We start from the raw sequence: 26233 nt of genomic DNA, 5'->3' as shown, positions 1-26233 counted from the left end.
TTTTCTTTTCTCTTTTGCGGTACGCAGGCCTCTCACTGTTGTGGCCTCTCCCGTTGCGGAGCACAGGCTCCGGACACGCAGGCTCAGCGGCCATGGCTCACAGGCCCAGCCGCTCCGCGGCATGTGGGATCCTCCCGGACCGGGGCACGATCCCGTGTCCCCTGCATCGGCAGACAGACTCTCAACCACTGCGCCACCAGGAAAGCCCAATTGAGAATTTTTATACATATTATATATATATGCTTTTTTAACATTTTTTCCTACATTATCTCTCTTTTAGATAAATGCAGAGCTTAGGAAATAATACTTAAATGAGAACACCTTGGACAAATCGTCAGGCTCTATCCTACAAGTGTTCCATTCAGGAAGATCTCAGTACTTCTTCTCCACTTTCTTATAAAAATTTACAAAATGATTCATAACCAAACCACTTTGGAAAAAGAAGAACAAAGTTGGAGATGTTATGCTACCTGATTATAAGGCTTATTATAAAAGTTATATCAATCAAGATGGTGTAGTATTAGTATCTAGATTGGAAAATAGACAAGTGGAACAGAATACAATTTACAAGCTGATTCATAACAAAAACAACTTTGGAAAAAGAACAAAGTTGGAGATTTTATGCTACCTGATTATACGGCTTATTATAAAAGTTATAGCAATCAGAGTGGTGTAGTATTAGTATCTAGATTGGAAAAAGACAAGTGGAACAGAATAGATAAATGGATCTACACCTGCATATTTATATAACTAATTTTTTTTTGTACAGCAGGTTCTTATTAGTCATCAGTTTTATACACATCAGTGTATACATGTCAATCCCAATCGCCCAATTCAGCACACCACCATCCCCACCCCACCGCTTTCCCAGCTTGTTGTCCATACGTTTGTTCTCTACATCTGTGTCTCAATTTCTGCCCTGCAAACCAGTTCATCTGTACCATTTTTCTAGGTTCCACATATATGCGTTAATATACGATATTTGTTTTTCTCTTTCTGACTTACTTCACTCTGTATGACAGTCTCTAGATCCATCCACGTCTCAACAAATTACCCAATTTCGTTCCTTTTTATGGCTGAGTAATAATTCATTGTATATATGTACCACATCTTCTTTATCCATTCATCTGTCGATGGGCATTTAGGTTGCTTCCATGACCTGACTATTGTAAATAGTGCTGCAGTGAACATTGGGGTGCATGTATCTTTTTGAATTATGGTTTTCTCTGGGTATATGCCCAGTAGTGGGATTGCTGGATCATATGGTAATTCTATTTGTAGTTTTTTAAGGAACCTCCATACTGTTCTCCATAGTGGCTGTATCAATTTACATTCCCACCAACAGTGCAAGAGGGTTCCCTTTTCTCCACACCCTCTCCAGCATTTACTGTTTGTAGATTTTTTGATGATAGCCATTCTGACGGGTGTGAGGTGATACCTCCTTGTAGTTTTGATTTGCATTTCTCTAATGATTAGTGATGTTGAGCATCCTTTCATGTGTTTGTTGACAATCTGTGTATGTTCTTTGGAGAAATGTCTATTTAGGTCTTCTGACCATTTTTGGATTGGGTTGTTTGTTTTTTTGATATTGAGCCACATAAGCTGCTTGTATATTTTGGAGATTAATCCTTTGTCCTTTATTTCATTTGCAAATATTTTCTCCCATTCTGAGGGTTGTCTTTTCGTCTTGTTTATGGTTTCCTTTGCTGTGCAAAAGTTTTTAAGTTTCATTAGGCCCCATTTGTTTATTTTTGTTTTTATTTCCATTTCTCTAGGAGGTGGATCAAAAAAGATCTTGCTGTGATTTATGTCAAAGAGTGTTCTTCCTATGTTTTCCTCTAAGACTTTTATAGTGTCCATTATTATATTTATGTCTCGAATCCATTTTGAGTTTATTTTTCTGTATGGTGTTAGGGAGTGTTCTAATTACATTTTACATGTAGCTGTCCAGTTCTCCCAGCACCACTTATTGAAGAGACTGTATTTTCTCCATTGTATATCCTTGCTTGACCATGGGTGTGTGGGTTTATCTCTGGACTTTCTATCTTGTTCCATTGATCTATGCTTCTGTTTTTGTGCCAGTACCATATTGTCTTGATTACTGTAGCTTTATAGTATAGTCTGAAGTCAGGGAGTCTGATTCCTCCAACTCTGTTGTTTTCCCTCAAGACTGCTTTGGCTGTTTGGGGTCTTTTGTGTCTCCGTACAAATTTTAAGATTTTCTGTTCTAGCTCCGTAAAAAATGCCATTGGTAATTTGATAGGGATTGCATTGAATCTGTAGATTGCTTTGGGTAGTATAGTCATTTTCACAATATTGATTCTTCCAATCCAAGAACATTGTATATCTCTCCATCTGTTGGTATCATCTTTAATTTCTTTCATCAGTGTCTTATAGTTTTCTGCATACAGGTCTTTTGTCTCCCTAGGTAGGTTTATTCCTAGGTATTGTATTCTTTTTGTTGCAGTGGTAAATGAGAGTGTTTCCTTAATTTCTCTTTCAGATTTTTCATCATTAGTGTATAGGAATGCAAGAGATTTCTGTGCATTTATTTTGTATCCTGCAACTTTACCAAATTCATTGATTAGCTCTAGTTGTTTTCTGGTGGCATTTTTAGGATTCTCTCTGTATAGTATCATGTCATCAGCAAACAGTGACAGTTTTACTTTTTCTTCTCCAATTTGTATTCCTTTTATTTCTTTTTCTTCTCTGATTGCTGTGGCTAGGACTTCCACAACTATGTTGAATAATAATGGCAAGAGTGGACATCCTTGTCTTGTTCCTGATCTTAGAGGAAGTGCTTTCAGTTTTTCACCATTGAGAATGACGTTTCCTGTGGGTTTGTTGTATATGACCTTTATTATGTTGAGGTAGATTCCCTCTATGCCCACATTCTGGAGAGTTTTTATCACAAATGGGTGTTGAATTTTGTCAAAAGCTTTTTCTGCATCTATTGAGATGATCATATGGTTTTTATCCTTCAATTTGTTAATATGGTGTATCACATTGATTGATTTGCGTATATTGAAGAATCCTTTCATCCCTGGGATAAATCCCACTTGGTCATGGTGTATGATCTTTTTAATGTGTTGTTGGATTCTGTTTGCTCGTATTTTGTTGAGGATTTTTGCATCTACTGAATTTTTATTTACCATTATACAATGAATGTTTCTAATATCATTACTGTTGTTTGAAACTAAACAAATCTGTATAGTATCATATTAATTCATGTACCATAATTTATGGAGTCAATTCCCTACTGCTGATATTTTGTTGTAAATCTCACTGCAGTGTGAATATATTTATAGAGTAATATTGTTGGAGAAGTAAATTACTTACAGTTTCTTTTTTTTTTTAACTGAACATTTATTAATTATTAAGTAGACTGGGCTGTGAAGCTATTTGGTTGTTCATATAGAATGGAGGCAGGACTATCAGTCTCTGAAAAGCTCTATTTTTGGATGACCAGAACTATAGAAAACTTGAAGCAAGCAACATTTCGGGTAAAAGGAGATGAGACTGCTGTATTTTTCTTACCTTAGGCAGTTCCTTGGGGTTTTATGAAAGGATGTCATTAAGGATTATTTTCTGCAGGATATTGTCTCCTTCTGTCCTTACAATAGATTTCAAACTTGTAGTACACACTTTTAGCACTTGAATAGTGTGCAAACATGTAAATTTCATTTTAAGTCCAGTTCTTAGATGCTTGAGATATAGGAATATTGTGATTTCATTTACTCCTTTTGGCAAGACAGAGAATTTTAAGATGCATGTGTACAAATTATTTCTTGTTACAAGATTTTCTAAACTGATTATTGTGGAGAATTTAAAACATTTATAATAGTAGTCAGAATAATATGACAAGCCTCCATGTAATCATTACTCAGCTATAACAATGATAAACTTATCCTGCCTTATTGACGTTCCATTCACTTTCCTCAAATACTCTTTTTGAAGTCAATTCCAGATTTCATCTCATAAGAACTATTTTAAAATGATTTACCATCTACTTATACATGCTTATTATAAATGAGAGAATTAAAAATCTATCACAATCATCTAGTGACAACTTTTAGTAATTTTCCACCTTTTTTTTAAAATAGATCTTTATTGGAATATAATTGCTTCACAATACTGTGTTAGTTTCTGTTGCACAACAGAACAAATCAGCCATATACATACACATGTCCCCACATCCCCTCCCTCTTGAGCCTCCCTCCCATTGCCTTATTTTCTTATAGTCATTTTATGCACATACGTATACACATATAAAAATGCAAAGATATATATATATAATTATTATAAAATTTTGTACATAATTGCATTAATTAGGGAAAAGACTAATCTGCTGTAATAGTGACAAAAATACAGTGGTTTTAAGAACATAGAAGTTTATTTCTCACAATAAAGTCCTGAGGTAAGCAATCCCAAGTGGCCAGTCCTGAGGTAAGCAGTCCCAAGGCTTTATGCCATGTGGTTTTTCAGAGATCCATCTTCTGTCTCTGTTATCCCCTAAGTTATGCCCTCCCCTTCAGAGTCAGAGCTGTGTTATAGGCCCTTTTGTGTTCTTTTCATGTTTTCCCCATTCTCATCTTTTTTTATTAGTAATTCTGTGAAAAGTCTGACATATAGCCATTATATAACTATATTTCTTTACCTTTTAATCACTAGTGTAGTCTTAGTTCTGTAAGTGTACGTGTAATGTTTACCACGAGTCTTATGTCTGTGTCTCTCTAGTCATGTTGGTTTTCTGAGGCTTGTTCTGTAGTAGATTCTTCAGGAAGGTCTTATGAGAATAATATTCTCTGAGGTTTTTTAAAATGTTGATAACAGTTTATCTGTGCTTTTCATACTTGAAAGTTGGTTTTGCTGGATATAAAGTCCTTAGCTCACATTTCTTTCTTTAAAAAATACTAAGTACCTTACAGTAGTCCCCTCTCATCCTTGGAGGATATGTTCCAAGACCCTAGTGGATGCCTGAAACCATGGATAGTACCAAATACTATATATACAGTTAATCCTTGAACAACACGGGTTTGAGCTATGCAAGTCCACTTATACATGGATTATTTTCAATAAAGTGATCTGTGGTTGGTTGAATCTGCAAACATGGAAGGCCAGCTGTAAGATTACATGTAGATTTTTGACTGTGTGCGAATTAGTATCACTAACCCCCATGTTTTTCAAGGGTCAGCTGTATTGTTTTTTCCTATACATAAATACCTGTGATAAAGTTTAATTTATAAATTAGGCAAGTAAGAGAATATCTGAATTGCCAGTATCACTACTCCTGTGCTTTGGAACCATTATTAAGTAAAATAGCATTACTTAAAAACAAGCACTGCCGTACCACAATCCATCTGATAACCTAGATGGCTACTAAGTGACTAACGGGTAGGTGCAGCATGGAAACACTGGACAAAGGAAGATTTACATCCAGGCCATGTAGCAGATTGGTGTGAGACTTCATCACACTACTCAGAACAATACACAATTTTAAACTTATGAATTGTTTATTTCTGGAATTTTCCATTTAATATTTTCAGACCTTGGTGACCACAGGTAACTGAAACCACAGAAAGTGAAACCGAGGATAAGGGGGAACTACTGTACTTCATTTTCTTCTGGCATAAAATATTGCTGTCAAAAGGGCTGATGATAATCTAATTTTTTTCATAAATTATATTTTTAGAAATTGTAATACAATATGTCTTGGTATTAGCCACTCTGGGTCAATATTTTCAGATATGTGGTATACTCTTTCAATATTTAATTATATTCTTTTTCAGAAAAGTTTTCTTGAATTATAGTTTTTAATATTTGATTTGTTCCCTTGGTTTGATTTTCTTTTTCAGGCACTCCTATTCAGTTTGCTGCATCTTTCCGTATCTTCTGTATTTCCACTTACTCTCAAATAATTTTTATTTCTTTTGCTTTAAGTATTTTTCTACCTTTTATCTTTTAGTTGTCTGAGGCATTATTTGTTGTGTTTATTCACTCTTGTCATCTGTTTTATCTTCATTTCTTAAATGATTTATTTTCTTTTGCAGTCTTCATTGAGTTCTGTGACCTAAATGCTGAGGTTTTAGGATGGCGATTTGTGTTAGAACATTTTCTGTATTTGTTTTAGTTTATTTTGAAATAGAAGGTTGCATTTTTATCTTTTCTGTGGATTTTTTTGGTGTGTTTTCATTGTTGTAGTGTTGCTATTCTACTTATTTTCTTTTTCTTTTAATAAGTTTGACATTTGACCTTGATACTTTTGTATTGCTTATTTTTATGTGGAACTGGTTTTATAAGACTTTTATAATGAGTTGTGACTCAGGGTACCTATTCTAACTTCTTAGAGCTCCCTCTTCTATTGTTTTTGTGAAAAATATAGTGACTTGCTTTCTAATATTTCTTGATTCTGTTTCCCTGCTCTGCTTTTATCGAGGCTTTTTCCCCCTTTGTCTCAATTATCCCTAGTTGGCTTAATTAAGTTCGTTTTTTAACAGTTTCTCCTTGGCTCAGTTTCGAGAGTTCATAGGGCCTAGCCTTCACCACACTGTTCAGACCTTCTTAATGCAGGCACCTTTTACTCACCTGCCATTTGAGTGGGAAACCCCTCTCAGTTTTAGATGCTGTTTGCAAATTGGCCTATTGAACTCTCCAGTGAAAAACAGTTCCTTTTAGAGTTCTGCTCTCAAGTTCATTATTCACTCTTGTTGTTTCCCTCTGATTTCTCCTCCAAAGGCACTGAAACACAGCTGACCTATTGGTAGTTTGTCCTCACCCTCTTCTATTTGGAGGCTGTGGGGATACCTTGTCACTTACTTTGTTGTAAATATTTTCTGTGGGTTTTGTTTTTGCTATCTAATCTTTCTTTCTGATTTATATGATGATTCCGAGAGAATCTTAAACATTGCTACCACTGCCTTCATTTTCTCAGAATTCTCATAAGTGTTTTAATGACTAATACTTCATCATAGAAATATACCATAATTTTCTCAACCACTTCTCAGTGCGAAAAACCTTCTTTGTACATTCTCTCCATCTTCAGAAACCGTCTCAAAACCTTCTTCCTGTATAGTCTTCTATATTCTTCTATATATATAGTCTTCTAAAGTCTTCTTCATTATAGTTTTAATGGAAAAATAACTATTAATCATCCTGTGTCACATCCAACAATGCATTTCTTTTATCATCAAAAGGCGGTCTCTTGCTTACAGAAAGTGAAAACATAATGCAAACCACCAGAAGCAAATCTATAAAACCTTGAAATGTGTCTATAGAAAGCCAGACAAAAGACACATTTTAAATCACAGAAGACAAAATACAAACAAATGGTTAAGCATACTAATATCACTTTTTCAGCTAACAAATTGACATATTTACAAAAAAAAAAAAAGACAAAAGAAAACCGAAACACTAGGTACTAGCAAATCACTTGTGGGGACTTAATTCTCATTTTGATTGTTTCGGAATACATATGAAAAGCCTTAAAAATATGTGTAATCTGTAACCAAGGAATTTCAGTTCTATGATTTGATCATAAAGGAATAATATACTCTGTGTTTAAAATTTTAACTATAGGAATATTTATTGCACTGGTATTTATTATATTGAATACATAAAATAAATCCAAATATCTAACAAAAAAGCATTTAGTAAAATTAGGTGTACTGCTATAATCAGTAGATTATGTTCTAGAACATTATTTAATGGTATGAATATATTTGCAATATTAAATTTAAAAAGCAGATTATAAAATATTATAAAAGGTATGCCCATTTTAATAAAAATATATATGAAGAAAACTGTCTGGATGATATACTCAAATAATTATTTTTAGGTGGTAAGATTATAGGAGATTTTTATTTCTTAGTTTTATTCATATTTTCTATAATTAACATGTTGATTTTGTATTAAGAAAAAAGTTAAATCAAACAAAAATATATATTCTCATTTGGTTTTAGTTTTGAGGTTTTTAAAAAATTAACATAAATTTGAGGGCATGATGTGTGTTGTATGTGTGAATCTGTATATAAATGTAATGTCTTTTTAAAAGATGCAATTTTTTTGTTCTGGATAGAATCCAAATTTTTCTATATAATGTCTGCATTTTCATAATAAGGATCCTATTAATACTTAATGGATTCTATTAGATATGTAAATAACATTTATGTACAACTGAAAATAGTATAATTGAACTTTTCACAAAATTGAAGACGTCATTTAAAAGATTTCCTTTCCTTAACGCAGTGTTAGAAATTAGATGTCAGAGACTCAGCCCACATGAGCAGTGTAGCGGGAGGGAATGTGGAGTAGTAAAAAAGGTTGGTCTTGTGAAGTCAGCCAGTTGTAGTTTTGAACTTGAGTTTTGTGATCATGGACATAATATTGAACCTCTTTGAGCCTTTGTTAAATATCTGTAAAATATAAACATATTGCCACCTGATCTATGGGGTTGTGAAGATTTTAGGAAATAATGTATGCACTTTAGCCCTTTGCTGATCACAGTAAGTATTTAATAAATGATTAAATAAAGAAAATAATTGCTTCTGCATTTGAGAGAATATTTTCTGCCTTTGGTTGTGGAGTTTCTGTTTTGCTTTTTTGGTAGGTTTATGAATTGAAAAGTTTCTTTTTTATTGAAGTATGGTTGATTTACAATCTTATATTAGTGTCAGTTGTACAACACAGTGATTCAATATTTACATAGATTATACTCCATTTATAGTTATATATTATATAACATATATATATCTACATTCCCTGTGCTGTATACTACATCCTTGTATCTTATTTATTTCATAACTAGTAGCTTGTACCTCTTAATTCCCTTCCATTGTCTTGTCCCTCCCCATCCCTCGCCCCAGTGGTAACCACTAGGTTGTTCTCTGTGACTGTGTTTCTGTTTTGTTATATCCATTTGTTTTATTTTTTGGATTCCACATATAAGAGAGAACATAAAAGATTTGTCTTTCTCTGACTTCACTAAGCATAAAATTTTCATAATGAGCACAACCCTATGACTCAAACTCATTTTCCAGCCATATATGTAAGGTACTAGTCAAGAATACAGACTCCATAATCATACTGTCTGGGTTTAAACTTAGGCTCTATCACTACTACCTCCAAAGCTGCTTAGTCATGATCTTGACCTTTTAACTTCAGAAAAGTTATTTGATTCTGTGTTTGTTTCCTCATAGTTAAGATGGGAATAATAACAATATATACCTTTTAGTATAAAGGACTAAATGATGGTATGTAAAGTACTTACCTCAATATATGTTGTAGAATAAACCCTCATAAATACTATTTTTGTCTTTTTTTAATTGAGATATAATTGGCAGAACATTTGTGTTAGTTTTAGGTGTACAACATAATGTTTGATGTATATAGTGTATGAAATGTAAACTTACCATATAAGTTTAGTTAAAGTCTGTCACCACACATAGTTAACAGTTTTTTTTCTTGTGATGAGAACTTTCAGGATCTATTCTCTTAGCAACTTTCAAATATACAATACAGTATTGTTAACTATAGTCACTATGTTGTACATTACATTCCCATGATTTATTTATCTTATAACTGGAAGTTTGCACATTTTGACCACCTTCATTCATTTGACCACAAATACTATTTTAGATCTTATTACCTCACCCTCTTCTCATCATTCATTTAACATTTACTTATTGAGTGCCTACCATATGCCAGGCACAGTACCAGACACTGAAACATCACTGAGCAAAACGAAGTCAGTGCCCTCATGAAACTTATATTCTAGTGCAGGAGATTGCAAATGAATATTGATGTTAGGCACTAATATTAGACAAGTCCTATGAAGAAAAATAAACAAAATAAGAAGATGGCAAATAATAGAAGGTGTTACTTAAGACTGGGTGTTCATTTTACCTGAGACTATGCAAGTACTTGGAGAAGAATATTCTTGGCTAAGGAAACAAGAGTCCTGATGCAGTACCATTCCTGATGAATGTGGGGAACAACAGCAACCACTCCACTGTGGATAGAAAGGAGTGAACAAAGGAGAGAGTAGTGTAAGATGAGGTGAGAGAGGTTGATGATGTGGGGGCTTAGTAGGCCATGGTAAGGACTTTGGATTTGACCCTAAATGTGATGAGAACTCAAGATTTTGATAAGAGGAATGATATGATGTGATTTATATTTTTAAAAGTCGCTGATTTTGTAAAGGAAAGATTTGGAGATCACAGAAGCTGCAAGAACATTTAAGAGGCTATTGCGATAATATGGATGAGAGCTGATGATGCCTTAGACTAGGTGATGTGGTGGGGAGAAGTGGTTGGATTGGGATTAATATGGTTATATTTGAAAGTAGAGCTGATAGGAGTTACTAGTGTATTAGATGTGAGCAATTGTACAAATAGTGGGACCATTTACTGAACACTCTAAGAGCAGTTTATATTGGGAGCGTAAGAGTTTTGTTGTAGAATATTATTTTGGAAATTCTTATGGTGGAAATATTCTACTTAAGTGGAGATTTTCAGGAGACAGTTTGATATAGGAATGGAGTTCAGGGGAGAGGTCTGGACTAGGGATAAAAATTTGGGAATTGCCTGTGTGAATAATGTTTCAAGTCACTGCACTTGATGGATAAGTTTGAATAGAGAAGAGGGAGGATCTGAAGATAGGTCTGAGATGTTTAACATTTACCAGTTAAGAAGAGGAAAAGGATCTAGCAAGGAAAACGTAGAAGGTACAGCTGGAGTTAGGAGGACAATGTGATGTCTAGTAACCTAGTGAAGAAAGAGTGTCAGGGAGGAAGAAGTGATCTACAGTGCTAATGGTGTTGGAAATTTAAGGAGAAGGTCTAAAATAATTTCTAGGAAGGAGAATGTGGGTAGACTAAGGTTGCTTGATTGCCTGGCAATACTGGAGCCCATTTGAGGTGTAATGTCATAAATTTAAAGTTAGAGTAGTCAACATGGTTTGTAATTATAGCCATATTAATCTGCTCAGTTATGGGTACAGAGTAGGGAAAGAGTTGGATTTAGGGTTAGGATTTTTCCATGCAGGTATGAAAGAAGAACAGAGGGGCAAGCGAGTTGTGTACATGCAAGGGAGTGATTACGGTGATGAGCCGTAAAATCCAAGACGGCTAAGGAGGGCACTGGGGCCAACTTCTGCTGCCAGTAACCACCTTCCACTTTCTCATCTCTGCCTGTTTTCTGAGATGCCCTTTTCCTTTCCCCTTCCTGCCACCTTTACCAACTACCAGCCCAAACAAATACACACATCCCCAATATCCATATGTTCAAATTCAATCAAGGGATAGCAGACGTGGTGCTTCCTTCTTAAAATCTTTCCTCTTTACCCTGAGTGAACAGTGATCTTGTTTTCCCTTTTGAGCTCCTATAGCACTCTTAACTCTCAAGCTTGGTATTATATATTTGTGTACATATTTTACCTCTCCTACTGCAGTGTAGGGTTGCAAGGCACAGGGATATATTGCTGTATCCTTAGCATGTAGCGCAATTGATGTGCAGCAAAGGTTTGGTGAGTCAATGAAAATCTCAAGTAAAACAGTTTCTTCAATTTTTCCCCAAGCAATTTTTGAAACCAGTATTTCATAGAGATTACTTTTACTTTCATCTATATATTCTTTCATACTCACTGTAGTCTTTATCAATGCTGTGTTATTTCTTAATCATCATCATCATCACCATTATTTCATTTATTTATCCTGCAGGAACACCTTTCCTTAAAGAAGTATATTATTGACATTGTGGTTGAAAGTGCAGCTCCACCAGAGCCTTTGAAAGATGGAGAAGAGCGACAAAAAAACAAAAAAAAAGCCAAAAAGATAAAAGCCCGGATGAACTTCAGGTACTAAAAATATCCTTAAAAACAAAGAAAAACTCTTAGTGATGTATCTTTTTTAATGTAAATCCAAGGAAGACCCTGTCTCCCCGCCAAAAAAGTTTAAACTTGTTTGCTTCAAGAAAGCCTTGAAAATAACACTGATGAGCCTAATTTATAGCCACTTTCTTTGATTAAGAAAGAAAGCTGCATATCGATCTGAAGGCCTTGCTTTCACCTGTTAAGAGCTCTTCGTATAATTGGATGCCAAAGCCCTGCCAAACTTGTGCCTCCTTCAGCATACAACAGTATGTTTAAGTATGTGTAAACCAAGCCTATTTTTCTTTCCAACTATTGATTTTTAAATGAAGTATCAAAGAAAATCAATAGCAATCAACAAATAGAAGTCTGCTGGCTGTAGTGTCAAATACCATGACTAGGTTTAATCAATTTGGTAGCCTGTCACAACAAGAAAAAGTTCAAGAAATATCTTGAAATGGAAAGTGAGTTGTCAGATCTGTAGTTTATCATCTGCCTCCAAAGTGATATCTGAGGATCAGACAGCTGTGTAGTATATCATTACCTCACAAGCTTTGAGCATCATCTGATGACTGATGAGTCTTGTTCGAGGACACAAATGTAGTTCCTCCTTAGAAGATAGTTCTTTGCTATTTGAAGGAAGGTAGTCTGAATATGTTGTTATACCTTTATTCCCAAATGGTTTGAAAGATGGAGAAGCTTCACCCATGGGATTACAGAAATACAGGTCTAGAATAATGGTGAACCGGGGTTATCTCTCTATAGTTTCCAATTTCAGATTGTAATTTAAAAAGGTGTCGATTTCATCTTATAGCATCAGTGAAAACTTGAGAGTACTCATTCAGGCAAAGAATAGAAAAGGCTTTTTTGATTATATTTTTTGAAGTTCCTCCAAGTTTCTAAAAATAGTTTTGCAGTATATACTTCAGGGTGTTACTGACCTTCATTTCTAGTTTGTGCTAAGAACTTGCTGAGGTCCTGAAATGCTGTAGAGTCCATTCTTTGGACCTCTCTTTTTTTTCCTCTGTGTACACATTCCCTTGGCTAGTTGACCCAGTTCTGTGGCTTTAAATATTCTCCATTTGCTGATGACTACCAATTTTATATATCTTCAGTTTTACTCAAACTTAGTATGTCCAAACAACAAGCTCCTGCTTTCTTCTCTGCAGCACCCCTCCCGAAAAAAAACCCGTTCTTGTCCCATAGTCTTCCCTATCATAATGACCAGGTGCTCTGTTCCAGTTGTGTATGCCAAAACCCTTGAAGTTGTCCTTGACCTTTTTCTTTCTCCCACACTACTCATCCAATCTAACTGCAAATAATGTTAGCTTTGCTTTAAAATATGTTCAGAATTTGACTGTCTTTCTCTAGCATTACTACTTCCTCCTTCAACCAAGCCTCCATCATATCTCACCTGGATTATTGCTGTACTCCTCTGACTAGTTTCTTTGTTTCTATCCTTGGCTCCTTACTGTCTATTCCAAACACGCTAGCCAAAGTGAACCTGTTAAAATGTCAGATCACGTCACTTCTCTTCTCAAAACCTCAGGGCTTTTAAACTTCAGTACTTCAGTTTTCCTCTTCCTGGATGGCTCTTCCTACTTTTATCTATAGAGCTTAGCTCCCTTACCTCCTTCAGGTCTTTGCTCAAGTGTCACCTTTTCAGTGAGGTCCTTCAGGGAAGTATAGTATAGTTTTATTTATATATATATATATATATATACATACACACACACACACACACACATATATATATTAATATAATATATATAGTAATATATATAATATATATAGTAATAATGCTAGTTTATTAAAGAAAATCTTTAAGTTATAGGAAAAAAACTATAATTCTGATACTAATATTTTGGCATATATATCCTTTTTATGCATACTTATCTGTATCTATAGACTTTTTTTTCATTGCAGTATGATTTACTTAAGTGAAAGTAGAGATCTCTAATGTACAGATTGTTGAGTTTTGCCAAATCTAGATACTCACGTAAGCCATACTCCTGTCAAAGTTTAGAACACTTCCATTACTCCACAGAGTGTCTTTGTGTCTCTTTTCCAGTCAGTCTTCCACCACTGCTGGTGCTTGGTAACCACTGATCTGCTTTCTATCATTATAGATTAGTTTTTCCTGTTCTAGAAATACATACAAATGAAATTAGATTCCTTTGTGGCTGGCTTCTTTTACTAAGTACAGTTGGTCCTTGAACAACGAGAGGGTTAGGGGCACTGACTCTCCATACAGTCAAAAAATCCACGTATAACTTATTGGTCCTCCGTATCTGCAGTTCCTCTGTACCCATGTTTCCACAGCCATGGGTTCAACCAACCGGGGATTGTGTAGTACTATAGTATTTACTATTGGAAACAATCCATGTATAAGTAGACCCACATAGTTAAAAGCCATGTTGTTCAAGGGTCAACTGTATACTGTTTCTCAGACTTATCTGTGTTGTGGCATGTATATAGTTTGTTCTTTTTCATTGCTGAACATATCCATTGTGTGCATGTCCCACAAATTTTTATCTGTTCATATGTTGATAGACATTTGGGTTTCCAATTTTTGGCATTTGTAAATTAAGCTCCTATCAAGTCTTTGGGTGTATACACATTTTAATTTCTCTTGGGTAAATACTTAAAAGTATAATACCACACTGTTTTCCACAGTGGTTGTACTGTTTTACACTCCCATCAGCAAACTGTGGGAGTTCCAGTTGCTCAACAATTTGTCAGTACTTGGTATTGTGAGTTTTGAAAATTTTAACCTAATTCCAGTGTGAGCATAGTGGTATCTCATTGTGATTCTAATTTGCATTTTCCTAGTGACTAATGACATGTATTGAGTATCTTTCCATGTGCTTTTTAACCATTCATATCTTCCTTTATGATGTGTCTGTTGAAGGTTTTTGCACGTTAAAAGTTGTCACTTTATTTTTGAGTTGTTTATATATTCTAGCTACACGTTCTTTGTCAGATATGTGTCTTGTGAATTTTTTTCTGAATCTGGAGCTTGCCTATACATTTTGTTACTGATAGCTTTTAATAAGCAAAAGTTCTTTAATTGTGATGAAGTCTATTTTATCAATATGTTCTTTTTTTAACATCTTTATTGGAGTATAATTGCTTTACAATGGTGTGTTAGTTTCTGTTTTATAAAAAAGTGAATCAGTTATACATATCAGATTTGTTCCCATATCTCTTCCCTCTTGCGTCTCCCTCCCTCCCACCCTCCCTATCCCACCCCTCCAGGCACTCACAAAACACCGAGTTAATCTCCCTGTGCTATGCGGCTGCTTCCCACTAGCTATCGACCTTACATTTGGTAGTGTATATATGTCCATGCCTCTCTCTCGCTTTGTCACAGCTTACCCTTCCCCCTCCGCATATCCTCAAGTCCATTGTCTAGTAGGTCTGTGTCTTTATTCCTGTCGTACCCCTAGGTTCTTCATGACATTTTTTTTCCCTAAAATTCCATATATATGTGTTAGCATACGGTATTTGTCTTTCTTTTTCTGACTTACTTCACTCTGTATGACAGACTCTAGGTGTATCCACCTCATTACAAATAGGTCAATTTTATTTCTTTTTAAGGCTGAGTAATATTCCATTGTATATATGTGCCACATCTTCTTTATCCATTCATCCGATGATGGACACTTAGGTTGTTTCCATCTCCAGGCTATTGTAAATAGAGCTGCAATGAACATTTTGGTACTTGACTCTATTTGAATTATGGTTTTCTCATGGTATATGCCCAGTAGTGGGATTGCAGGGTCGTATGGTAGTGCTATTTGTAGTTTTTTAAGGAACCTCCATACTGTTCTCCATAGTGGCTGTACCAATTCACATTCCCACCAGCACTGCAAGAGTGTTCCCTTTTCTCCACACCCTCTCCAGCATTTATTGTTTCTACATTTTTTGATGATGGGCATTCTGACTGGTGTGAGATGATATCTCATTGTAGTTTTGATTTGCATTTCTCTAATGATTAATGATGTTGAGCATTCTTTCATGTGTTTGTTGGCAGTCTGTATATCTTCTTTGGAGAAATGTCTGTTTAGGTCTTCTGCCCATTTTTGGAATGGGTTGTTTGTTTTTTTGTTATTGAGCTGCATGAGCTGCTTATAAATTTTGGAGATTAATCCTTTGTCAGTTGCTTCATTTGCAAATATTTTCTCCCATTCTGAGGGTAGTCTTTTGCTCTTGTTTATGGTTTCCTTTGCTGTGCAAAACTTTGAAGTTTCATTAGGTCCCATTTGTTTATTTTTGTTTTTATTTCCATTTCTCTAGGAGGTGGGTCAAAAAGGATCTTGCTGTGATTTATGTCATAGAGTGTTCTACCTATGTTTTCCTCTAAGAGTTTGATAGTTTCTGGCCTTACATTTAGGTCTTTAATCCATTTTGAGCTTATTTTTGTGTATGGTGTTAGGGAGTGATCTAATCTCATACTTTTACATGTACGTGTCCAGTTTTCCCAGCACCACTTATTGAAGAGACTGTCCTTTCTCCACTATACATTCCTGCCTCCTTTATCAAAGATAAGGTGACCATATGTGCGTGGGTTTATCTCTGGGCTTTCTATCCTGTTCCATTGATCTATCTTTCTGTTTTAGTGCCAGTACCATACCATCTTGATGACTGTAGCTTTGTAGTATAGTCTGAAGTCAGGGAGCCTGATTCCTCCAGCTCCATTTTTCGTTCTGAAGATTGCTTTGGCTATTCGGGGTCTTTTGTGTTTCCATACAAATTGTTAAATTTTTTGTTCTATTTCTGTGAAAAATGCCAGTGGTAGTTTGATAGGGATTGCATTGAATCTGTAGATTGCTTTGGGTAGTATAGTCATTTTCACAATGTTGATTCTTCGAATCCAAGAACATGGTATATCTCTCCATCTATTTGTATCATCTTTAATTTCTTTCATCAGTGTCTTATAATTTTCTGCATATAGTTCTTTTGTCTCCTTAGGTAGGTATATTCCTAGATATTTTATTCTTTTTGTTGCAGTGGTAAATGGGAGTGTTTTCTTAATTTCACTTTGAGATTTTTCATCATTAGTGTATAACAATGCCAGAGATTTCTGTGTATTAATTTTGTATCCTGCTACTTTACCAAATTCATTGATTAGCTCTAGTAGTTTTCTGGTAGCATCTTTAGGATTCTCTATGTATAGTATCATGTCATCTGCAAACAGTGACAGCTTTACTTCTTTTCGATTTGGATTCCTTTTATTTACTTTTCTTTTCTGATTGCTGTGGCTAAAACTTCCAAAACTATGTTGAATAAGAGTGGTGAGAGTGGGCAACCTTGTCTTGTTCCTGATCTTAGTGGAAATGCTTTCAGTTTTTCACCATTGAGGACGATGTTGGCTATGGGTTTGTCATATATAGCCTTTATTATGGTGAGGAAAGTTCCCTCTATGCCTACTTTCTGCAGGGTTTTTATCATACATCGGTGTTGAATTTTGTCGAAAGCTTTCTCTGCATCTATTGAGATGATCATATGGTGTTTCCCCTTCAATTTGTTAATATGGTTTATCACATTGATTGATTTGCGTATATTGAAGAATCCTTGCATTCCTGGAATAAACCCCACTTGATCATGATATATGATCCTTTTAATGTGCTGTTGGATTCTTTTTGCTAGTATTTTATTGAGGATCTATGCATCTATGTTCATCAGTGATATTGGCCTGTAGTTTTCTTTCTTTGTGACATCCTTGACTGGTTTTGGTATCAAGGTGATGGTGGCCTCGTAGAATGAGTTTGGGAGTGTTCCTCCCTCTGCTATATTTTGGAAGAATTTGAGGAGGATAGGTGTTAGCTCTTCTCTAACTGTTTGATAGAATTCGCCTGTGAAGCTCTCTGGTCCTGGGCTTTTGTTTGTTGCAAGATTTTTAATCAGAGTTTCAATTTCAGTGCTTGTGATTGGTCTGTTCATATTTTCTATTTCTTCGTGATTCAGTCTTGGCAGGTTGTGCATTTCTAAGAATTTGTCCATTTCTTCCAGGTTGTCCATTTTATTGGCATAGAGTTGCTTGTAGTAATCTTTCATGATCTTTTGTATTTCTGCAGTGTCAGTTGTTACTTCTCCTTTTTCATTTCTAATTCTATTTATTTGAGTCTTCTCTCTTTTTTTCTTGATGAGTCTGGCTAATGGTTTATCAATTTTGTTTATCCTTTCAAAGAACCAGCTTTTAGTTTTATTAATCTTTGCTATCATTTCCTTCATTTCTTTTTCACTTATTTCTGATCTGATTTTTATGATTTCTTTCCTTCTGCTAACTTTGGGGTATTTTTGTTCTTCTTTCTCTAATTTCTTTAGGTGCAAGGTTAGGTTGTCTATTCGAGATGTTTCCTGTTTCTTAAGGTAGGATTGTATTGCTATAAACTTCCCTCTTAGAACTGCTTTTGCTGTATGCCATAGGTTTTGGGTCGTCATGTCTCCATTGTCATTTGTTTCTAGGTATTTTTTTATTTCCTCTTTGATTTCTTCAGTGATCACTTCGTTACCAAGTAGTGTATTGTTTAGCCTCCATGTGTTGGTATTTTTTACAGATCTTTTCCTGTAATTGATATGTAGTCTCATAGCGCTGTGGTCCAAAAAGATACTTGATACAATTTCAATTTTCTTAAATTTACCAAGGCTTGATTTGTGACCCAAGATATGATCTATCCTGGAGAATGTTGCATGATCACTTGAGAAAAATGTGTATTCTGTTGTTTTTGGATGCAGTGTCCTATAAATATCAATTAAGTGCATCTTGTTTAATGTATCATTCAAAGCTTGTGTTTCCTTATTTGTTTTCATTTTGGATGATCTGTCCATTGGTGAAAGTGGGGTGTTAGAGTCACCTACTATGAATGTGTTACTCTCGATTTCCCCTTTTATGGCTGTTAGTATTTGCCTTATGTATTGCGATGCTACTATGTTGGGTGCATAAATCTTTACAATTGTTATATCTTCTTCTTGGATCGATCCCTTGATCGTTATGTAGTGTCCTTCTTTGTCTCTTGTAATAGTCTTTATTTTGAAGTCTATTTTGTCTGATATGAGAATTGCTACTCCAGCTTTCTTTTGGTTTCCATTTGCATGGAATATCTTTTTCCATCCCCTTACTTTCAGTGTGTATGTGTCTCTAGGTCTGAAGTGGGTCTCTTGTAGACAGCATATATATGGGTCTTGGTTTTGTATCCATTCAGCCAGTCTGTGTCTTTTGGTGGGAGCATTTAGTCCATTTACATTTAAGGTAATTATTGATATGTATGTTCCTATTCCCATTTTCTTAATTGTTTTGGGTTCGTTATTGTAGGTCTTTTCCTTCTCTAGTGTTTCTTGCCTAGAGAAGTTCCTTTAGCAGTTGTTTTAAAGGTGGTTTGGTGGTGCTGAATTCTCTTAGCTTTTGCTTGTCTGTAAAGGTTTTAATTTCTCTATCAAATCTGAATGAGATCCTTGCTGGGTAGAGTAATCTTGGTTTCAGGTTTTTCTCCTTCATCACTTTAAATATGTTCTGCCAATCTCTTCTGGCTTGTAGAGTTTCTGCTGAAAGATCAGCTGTTAACCCTATATGGATTCCCTTGTGTGTTATTTGTTGTTTCTTCCTTGCTGCTTTTAATATGTTTTCTTTGTTTTTGACAGTTTGATTAATATGTGTCTTGGCATATTTCTCCTTGGATTATCCTGTATGGGACTCTCTGTGCTTCCTGGACTTGATTAACTATTTCCTTTCCCTTATTAGGGAAGTTTTCAAGTATAATCTCTTTAATTATTTTCTCAGTCACTTTCTTTTTCTCTTCTTCTTCTGGATCCCCTATAGTTCGAATGTTGGTGCGCTTAATGTTGTCCCAGAGGTCTCTGAGACTGTCCTCAGTTCTTTTCATTCTTTTTTCTTTATTCTGCTCTGCAGTCGTTTTTTGCACTATTTTATCTTCCAGGTCACTTATCTATTCTTCTGCCTCAGTTATTCCGCTATTGGTCCCATCTAGAGTATTTTTAATTTCATTTATTGTGTTGTTCATCATTGTTTGTTTCATCTTTAGTTCTTCCAGGTCCTTGTTAAATGTTTCTTGCATTTTCTCTATTCTATTTCCAGTATTTTGTATCATCTTTACTATCATTACTCTGAATTTTTTTTCAGGTAGACTGCCTATTTCCTCTTCATTTGTTAGGTCTGATGGGTTTTTATCTTGCTCCTTCGTCTGCTGTGTGTTTTTCTGTCTTCTTATTTTGCTTATCTTACTGTGTTTGGGGTCTCCTTTTTGCAGGCTGCAGGTTTGTAGTTCTGTCTTGTTTTTGGTGTCTGTCCCCAGTGGCTAAGGTTGGTTCAGTGGGTTGTGTAGGCTTCCTGGTGGAGGGGGCTAGTGCCTGGGTTCTGGTGAGTGAGGCTGGATCTTGTCTTTCTGGTGGGCAGGTCCACATCTGGTGGTGTGTTTTGGGGTGTCTGTGTCCTTATTATGATTTTAGGCAGCCTCTCTAATGGGTGGGGTTGTGTTCCTGTCTTGCTAGTTGTTTGGCATATGGTGTCCAGCACTGTACCTTGCTGGTCGTTGAGTGAAGCTGGGTGCTGGTGTTGAGATGGAGGTCTCTGGGAGATTTTTGCTGTTTGATATTATGTGGAGCTGGGAGGTCTCTTGTGGACCAGTGTCCTGAAGTTGGCTCTCCCACCTCAGAGGCAGAGCACTGACTCCTGGCTGCAGCACCAAGAGCCTCTCATCCACACGACTTAGAAAATAAAGGGAGAAAAAGTAGAAAGAAAGAATTAATAGAAGTAGAAAGAAAGAAAGAAAGAGAGGAAGAAAGAAAAAGAAAGAAGGAGAAAGAAAGAAAGGAGGGAGGGAGGAAGGAAGGAGGGAAGGAAGGAAAAAAGAAAGAAAATAAAGTAAAATAAAATAAGATAAAATATAATAAAGTTATTAAAATAAAAAATATTAAGAAACAAAAGATTTTTTTTTAAAGCAAAAAAACCAAAAAAAAAAAAAAAAAACGGACGGTTAAAACCCTAGGACAAATGGTGGAAGCAAAGCTATACAGACAAAATCTCACACAGAAGCATATACATACACACTCACAAAATGTGGAAAAGGGGAAAAAATCATAAATCTTGCTCTCAAAGTCCACCTCCTCAGTTTGGGATGATTCGTTGTCTCTTCATGTATTCCACAGATGCAGGGTACATCAAGTTGATTGTGGAGCTTTAATCCGCTGCTTCTGAGGCTGCTGGGAGAGGTTTCCCTTTCTCTTCTTTGTTCTCACAGCTGCCAGGGGCTCAACTTTCGTTTTGGTCCCGCCTCTGAGTGTAGGTCGCAGGAGGCCGTCTGTTCTTCGCTCAGACAGGACAGGGTTAAAGGAGCAGCTGCTTCGGGTACTCTGGCTCACTCAGGCTGTGGGGATGGAGGGGCACGGAGTGAGGGGTGAGCCTGTGGTGGCAGAGGCCGGCGTGACGTTGCACCAGCCTGAGGCGTGCCGTGCGTTCTCCCAGGCAAGTTGTCCCTGGATCCCGGGACCTTGGCCGTGGAGGGCTGCACAGGCTCTCCGGAAGGGGGGTGTGGATAGTGACCTGTGCTCGCATACAGGCTTCTCTGTGGCGGCAGCAGCAGCCTTAACGTCTCATGCCCGTCTCTGGGGTCCTTGCTTTTAGCTGCAGCTCGTGCCCGTCTCTGGAGCTCCTTTAAGCAGTGCTCTTAATCCCCTCTCCTCGCACACCAGGAAACAAAGAGGGAAGAAAAAGTCCCTTGCCTCTTCAGCAGGTCCAGACTTTTCTCCAGACTCCCTCCTGGCTAGCGGTGGTGCACTAACCCCCTACAGGCTGTGTTCACGCCGCCAACCCCAGTCCTCTCCCTGCGCTCCGACCGAAGCCCGAGCCCCAGCTCCCAGCCCCACCCGCCCCGGCGGGTGAGCAGACAAGCCTCTCAGGGTGGTGAGTGCCGGTCAGCACCGATCCTCTGTGCGGGAATCTCCCCGCTTTGCTTTCCGCACCCCTGTTGCTGTGCTCTCCTCCGCAGCTCTGAAGCTTTCCGATCCGCCACCCACACTCTCCGCCCATGAAGGGGCTTCCTAGTGTGTGGTAACCTTTCCTCCTTCACAGCTCCCTCCCACTGGTGCAGGTCCCGTCCCTATCCTTTTGTCTCTGTTTTTTCTTTTTTCTTTTGCCCTACCCAGGTATGTGGGGAGTTTCTTGCCTTTTGAGAGGTCTGAGGTCTTCTGCCAGCATTCAGTAGGTGTTCTGTAGGAGTTGTTCCACGTGTAGATGTATTTCTGGTGTATCTGTGGGGAGGAAGATGATCTCTGCATCTTACTCTTACGCCATCTTCCCTTCGTCCCCCAATCAATATGTTCTTTTTTGTTTTTATGCTTTCTGGGTTCTAAGAGGTTTTTGTCTGACCAGAGGTTAAAAAAGCCTCCATATTTTTTTTCTAGAAGCCTTGTAATTTTAGCTTTGGCATTTAGATTTATGATCCATCTCAAATAAATTAGTGAGTATGATAGGAAGCATTGGTCCAAGTTTATTTTTCCATATAGATGCTACCAACAAGGGCTTAATTTCTAAAATATATAAACAGCTCATACAACTCAATAAGAAAAAAACAAACAAGTCAATCGAAAAATAGGCAGAAGACCTAAATATACGTTTCTCCAAAGAAGAAATACATATGGCTAATACACACATGAAAAGATGCTCTACATCGCTAATTATTAGAGAAATGCAAATCAAAACTACAGTGAGGTATCACCTCACACTGGTCAGAATGGCCATCATCACTGATCATGCAGGAGGTTATGCATGTTCAGGGCAGTAGATGTATAGGAAATCTCTGTAACTTTCAATTTTACTGTGATCCTAAATCTGCTCTAAAAACTAGTTTAAAAAAATTACCATATTTTATTAAGCCTGTATGGATTGTAGTGACATACACTTTTTCATTCCTAAAAGTTGTAATTGTTTTTTTTCTTTGGTCGCTCTGTCCAGGAATTTATCAGTTTTATTAATCTTTTCAAGAATGAACTTTTGCAGTCATTGATTTTTCTCTACTTTTTAGTTTTCTATTTTATTGATTTATGTACTTTATTATTTTTGCCTGTCTTTACTCTATATTTATTTTGCCTTTTCTCCTAAATTCCTAAGGTGGAAGCTTAGATTACTGACTTGAAACCTCTCTTCTTTTCTAATATTTGAAATTACACCTATAAAATTTCCTCTAAGCCCTGCTTAAACTGTATTCCAGTATTTTCGATGTTGTGTCTTAATTTTCATTCAGTTCAAAATATTTTTCAGTTTCACTGACCCATTGGCTACTTAGAAATGTATTGCTTACTTTCCAAATAATTGGCAACTTTTCATGTATCTTTTTGCCTTTTTTTCCTGTGGTCAGAGATGCTACTGCACACAATTTCAATTCCTTTAAATTTATTGAGACTTTTATCTTGAGCATCTGGTCTGTCTTGGTCAATGCTGCATGTTTACTTGAAAAGCATGTATATTTTCCTTGTGGTAAGTGCATTTTCTGTAGTGTCACTTAGGTGTGTTTCGTTGATAGTGTTGTTAAAATCTGTATTTTATCTCTGGTATTGTCCATTTCATCTTGTATGAGTTACATAAAAAAGAATATTAACATTTCTAAATATAAATGTGGATTTATCTATTTCTCATGTTAGTTTTTTCCAGTTTTGCTTCAAATTTTGAAGCTTTATTGCTAGATATATACAAATTTAGTATTATTTTATCTTCTTGAAAAATTGATCACATTACCATTATAAAGTGTCCTTCTTTATATCTGGTACTATCCCTTATGCTGAAGTCCACTTTTTCTGTCCCTTATGCTGAGGTCCACTTTTGCTAATAATTACCATTTCCACGATAAATTTTTCTAAGTCTTTTAGTTTTAAACGTAACCAGTGTCTTTTTATATATTTTGAGCATCTCCTATAATTTTCATATGATTTAATCTTCCCTTTTTATCCAGTGTAACAGTGTCTATTTTTTGCAGTTTTTAATCAATTTACATTTAATGAAATTACTGCTGGGGTTGTTTTAAGTCTACCATCTCACTGTTGTCTATTCATCTGTAAATATTTATGCACCCAACATAGGAGCACCTATGTTAAATATATAAAGCAAATATTAATAGATGTAAAAAACAGATTGACAGCAATACATTAATAGCATATGACTTCAGTACCCCAATTTGGCCATGGATAGATCATCAAAACAGAAAATCAGTAAGGGGGCACTGGCCTTAAACAACACATTAGACCAGATAGACTTAACAGATATGTATAACCATTCCATCCCAAGACTGCAGAATTTACATTCTTCTCAAGTGCACATGGAACATTCTCTAGGATGGATCACATGCTAGGGCACAAAACAAGTCTCATTGAATTTAAGAAGATTGAAATCATTTAAAACTTTCTGACCACCATGGTATGAAACTGGAAATCAACTACAAGAAGAAAACTGAAAAAAACCCCACACACATGGAGACTAAACAACATGAAACTAACTAATCAATGGGTCAACAAAGAAATCAAAGAGAAAGTCAAAAAAATATCAGTCCCTTGAGATAAATGAAAATGGATAAACAACCTTTGAAAACCTATGGGTTGCATCAAAAGTAGTTCTAACAGGGAATTTATAGAGATACCTAGCTCAAGAAAAATCTCCAATAAATAATCTAACTTTACACCTAAAGCAACTAGAAAGAGAAGAAGAAATGAGGGCCAAAGTTAGTAGAAAGAAGGAAATAATAAAGATCAGAGCAGATTTATTCCTAGGTATTTTATTATTTTTGTTGCAGTGGTAAATGGGAGTGTTTTCTTAATTTCTTTTTCAGATTTTTCATCATTAGTGTATAGGAATGCAATAGATTTCTGTGCACGAATTTTGTATCCTGCTACTACCAGATTCATTGATTAGCTCTAGTAGATTTCAGGTAGCATCTTTAGGATTCTCTATGTATAGTATCATGTCATCTGCAAACAGTGACAGATTTAATTCTTCTTTTCTGATTTGGAATCCTTTTATTTCTTCTCTGATAGCTGTGGCTAAAACTTCCAAAACGATGTTGAATAATAGTGGTGAGAGTGGGCAGCCTTGTCTTGTTCCTGATCTTAGTGGAAATGGTTTTTTACCATTGAGAAAGATGTTGGCTGTGGGTTTGTCATATATGGCTTTTATTATGTTGAGTTCCCTCTATACCCACTTTCTGGAGGGTTTTTTTTTTTTTATCATAAATGGGTGTTGAATTTTGTCAAAAGCTTTTTCTGCATCCATTGAGATGATCATATGGTTTTTCTCCTTTAGTTTGTTAATATGGTTTATCACATTGATTGATTTGCATATATGGAAGAATCCTTGCATTCCCGGGATAAATCCCACTTGATCATGGTGTATGATCCTTTTAATGTGCTTTTGGATTCTGTTTGTTAGTATTTTGTTGAGGATTTTTGCATCTACGTTCATCAGTGATATTGGCCTGTAGTTTTCTTTTTCTGTGACATCTTTGCCTGGTTTTGGTATCAGGATGTTGGTGGCCTCTACTATGGAGAACAGTATGGAGGTTCCTTAAAAAGCTAAAAATAGAACTACCATATGACCCAGAATCCCACTACCGGGCATATACCCTGAGATAACCATAATTCCCAAAGAGTCATGTGCCACAATGTTCATTGCAGCTCTATTTACAATAGCCAGGACATGGAAGCAGTGTAAGTGTCCATCAACAGATGAATGGATAAAGAAGATGTGGCACTTATATACAGTGGAATATTACTCAACCATAAAAAGAAATGAAATTGAGTTATTTGTAGTAGGTGAATGGACCTAGAGTCTGTCATACAGAGTGAAGTAAGTCAGAAAGAGAAAAATACCATATGCTAACACATATCTATGGAATCCAAAACAAAAAATGCAAATGGTTCTGAAGAACCTAAGGGCAGGACAGGAATAAAGATGCAGATGCAGAGAATGGACTTGAGGACATGGGGAGGGGGAAGGGTAAGCTGGGATGAAGTGAGAGTGTGGCATGGACATATATACACTGCCAAATGTAAAATAGATAGCTAGTGGGAAGGAGCTGCATAGCACAGGGAGATCAGCTCGGTGCTTTGTGTCCACCTAGAGGGGTGGGGTAGGGAGGATGGGAGGGAGATGCAAGAGGGAGGAGATTTGGGGATATATGTATACATATAGCTGATTCACTTTGTTATACAGCAGCAACTAACACAACATTGTAAAGCAATTATACTCCAATAAAGATGTAAAAAAAAAGATCAGAACAGAAATAAATGTAATAGAGGTGAAAAATACAATAGAAAAGATCAGTGAAACTAAGGGCTGGTTCTTTGCAAAGATAAACAAAATTGCCAA

General features: G+C 36.1%; 1 protein-coding gene across 1 annotated transcript in view; it reads left to right on the top strand.

Moving 5' to 3' along the window:
- Positions 1 to 26233, top strand: part of SCAPER (S-phase cyclin A associated protein in the ER) — a 493174-nt gene that overhangs the window by 212856 nt on the left and 254085 nt on the right. The window contains exon 21 of the mRNA XM_060005554.1: positions 11714 to 11850. Within this exon, the coding sequence (XP_059861537.1) occupies positions 11714 to 11850 (137 nt within the window). The remainder of the gene's footprint in view (positions 1 to 11713; positions 11851 to 26233) is intronic.

Source organism: Delphinus delphis, chromosome 2, assembly GCF_949987515.2.
Source record: "Delphinus delphis chromosome 2, mDelDel1.2, whole genome shotgun sequence".
Taxonomy (NCBI): domain Eukaryota; kingdom Metazoa; phylum Chordata; class Mammalia; order Artiodactyla; family Delphinidae; genus Delphinus; species Delphinus delphis.
The sequence above is the reverse complement of the archived record's forward strand: the minus strand, read 5'-3'. Positions and strand labels throughout refer to the sequence as shown.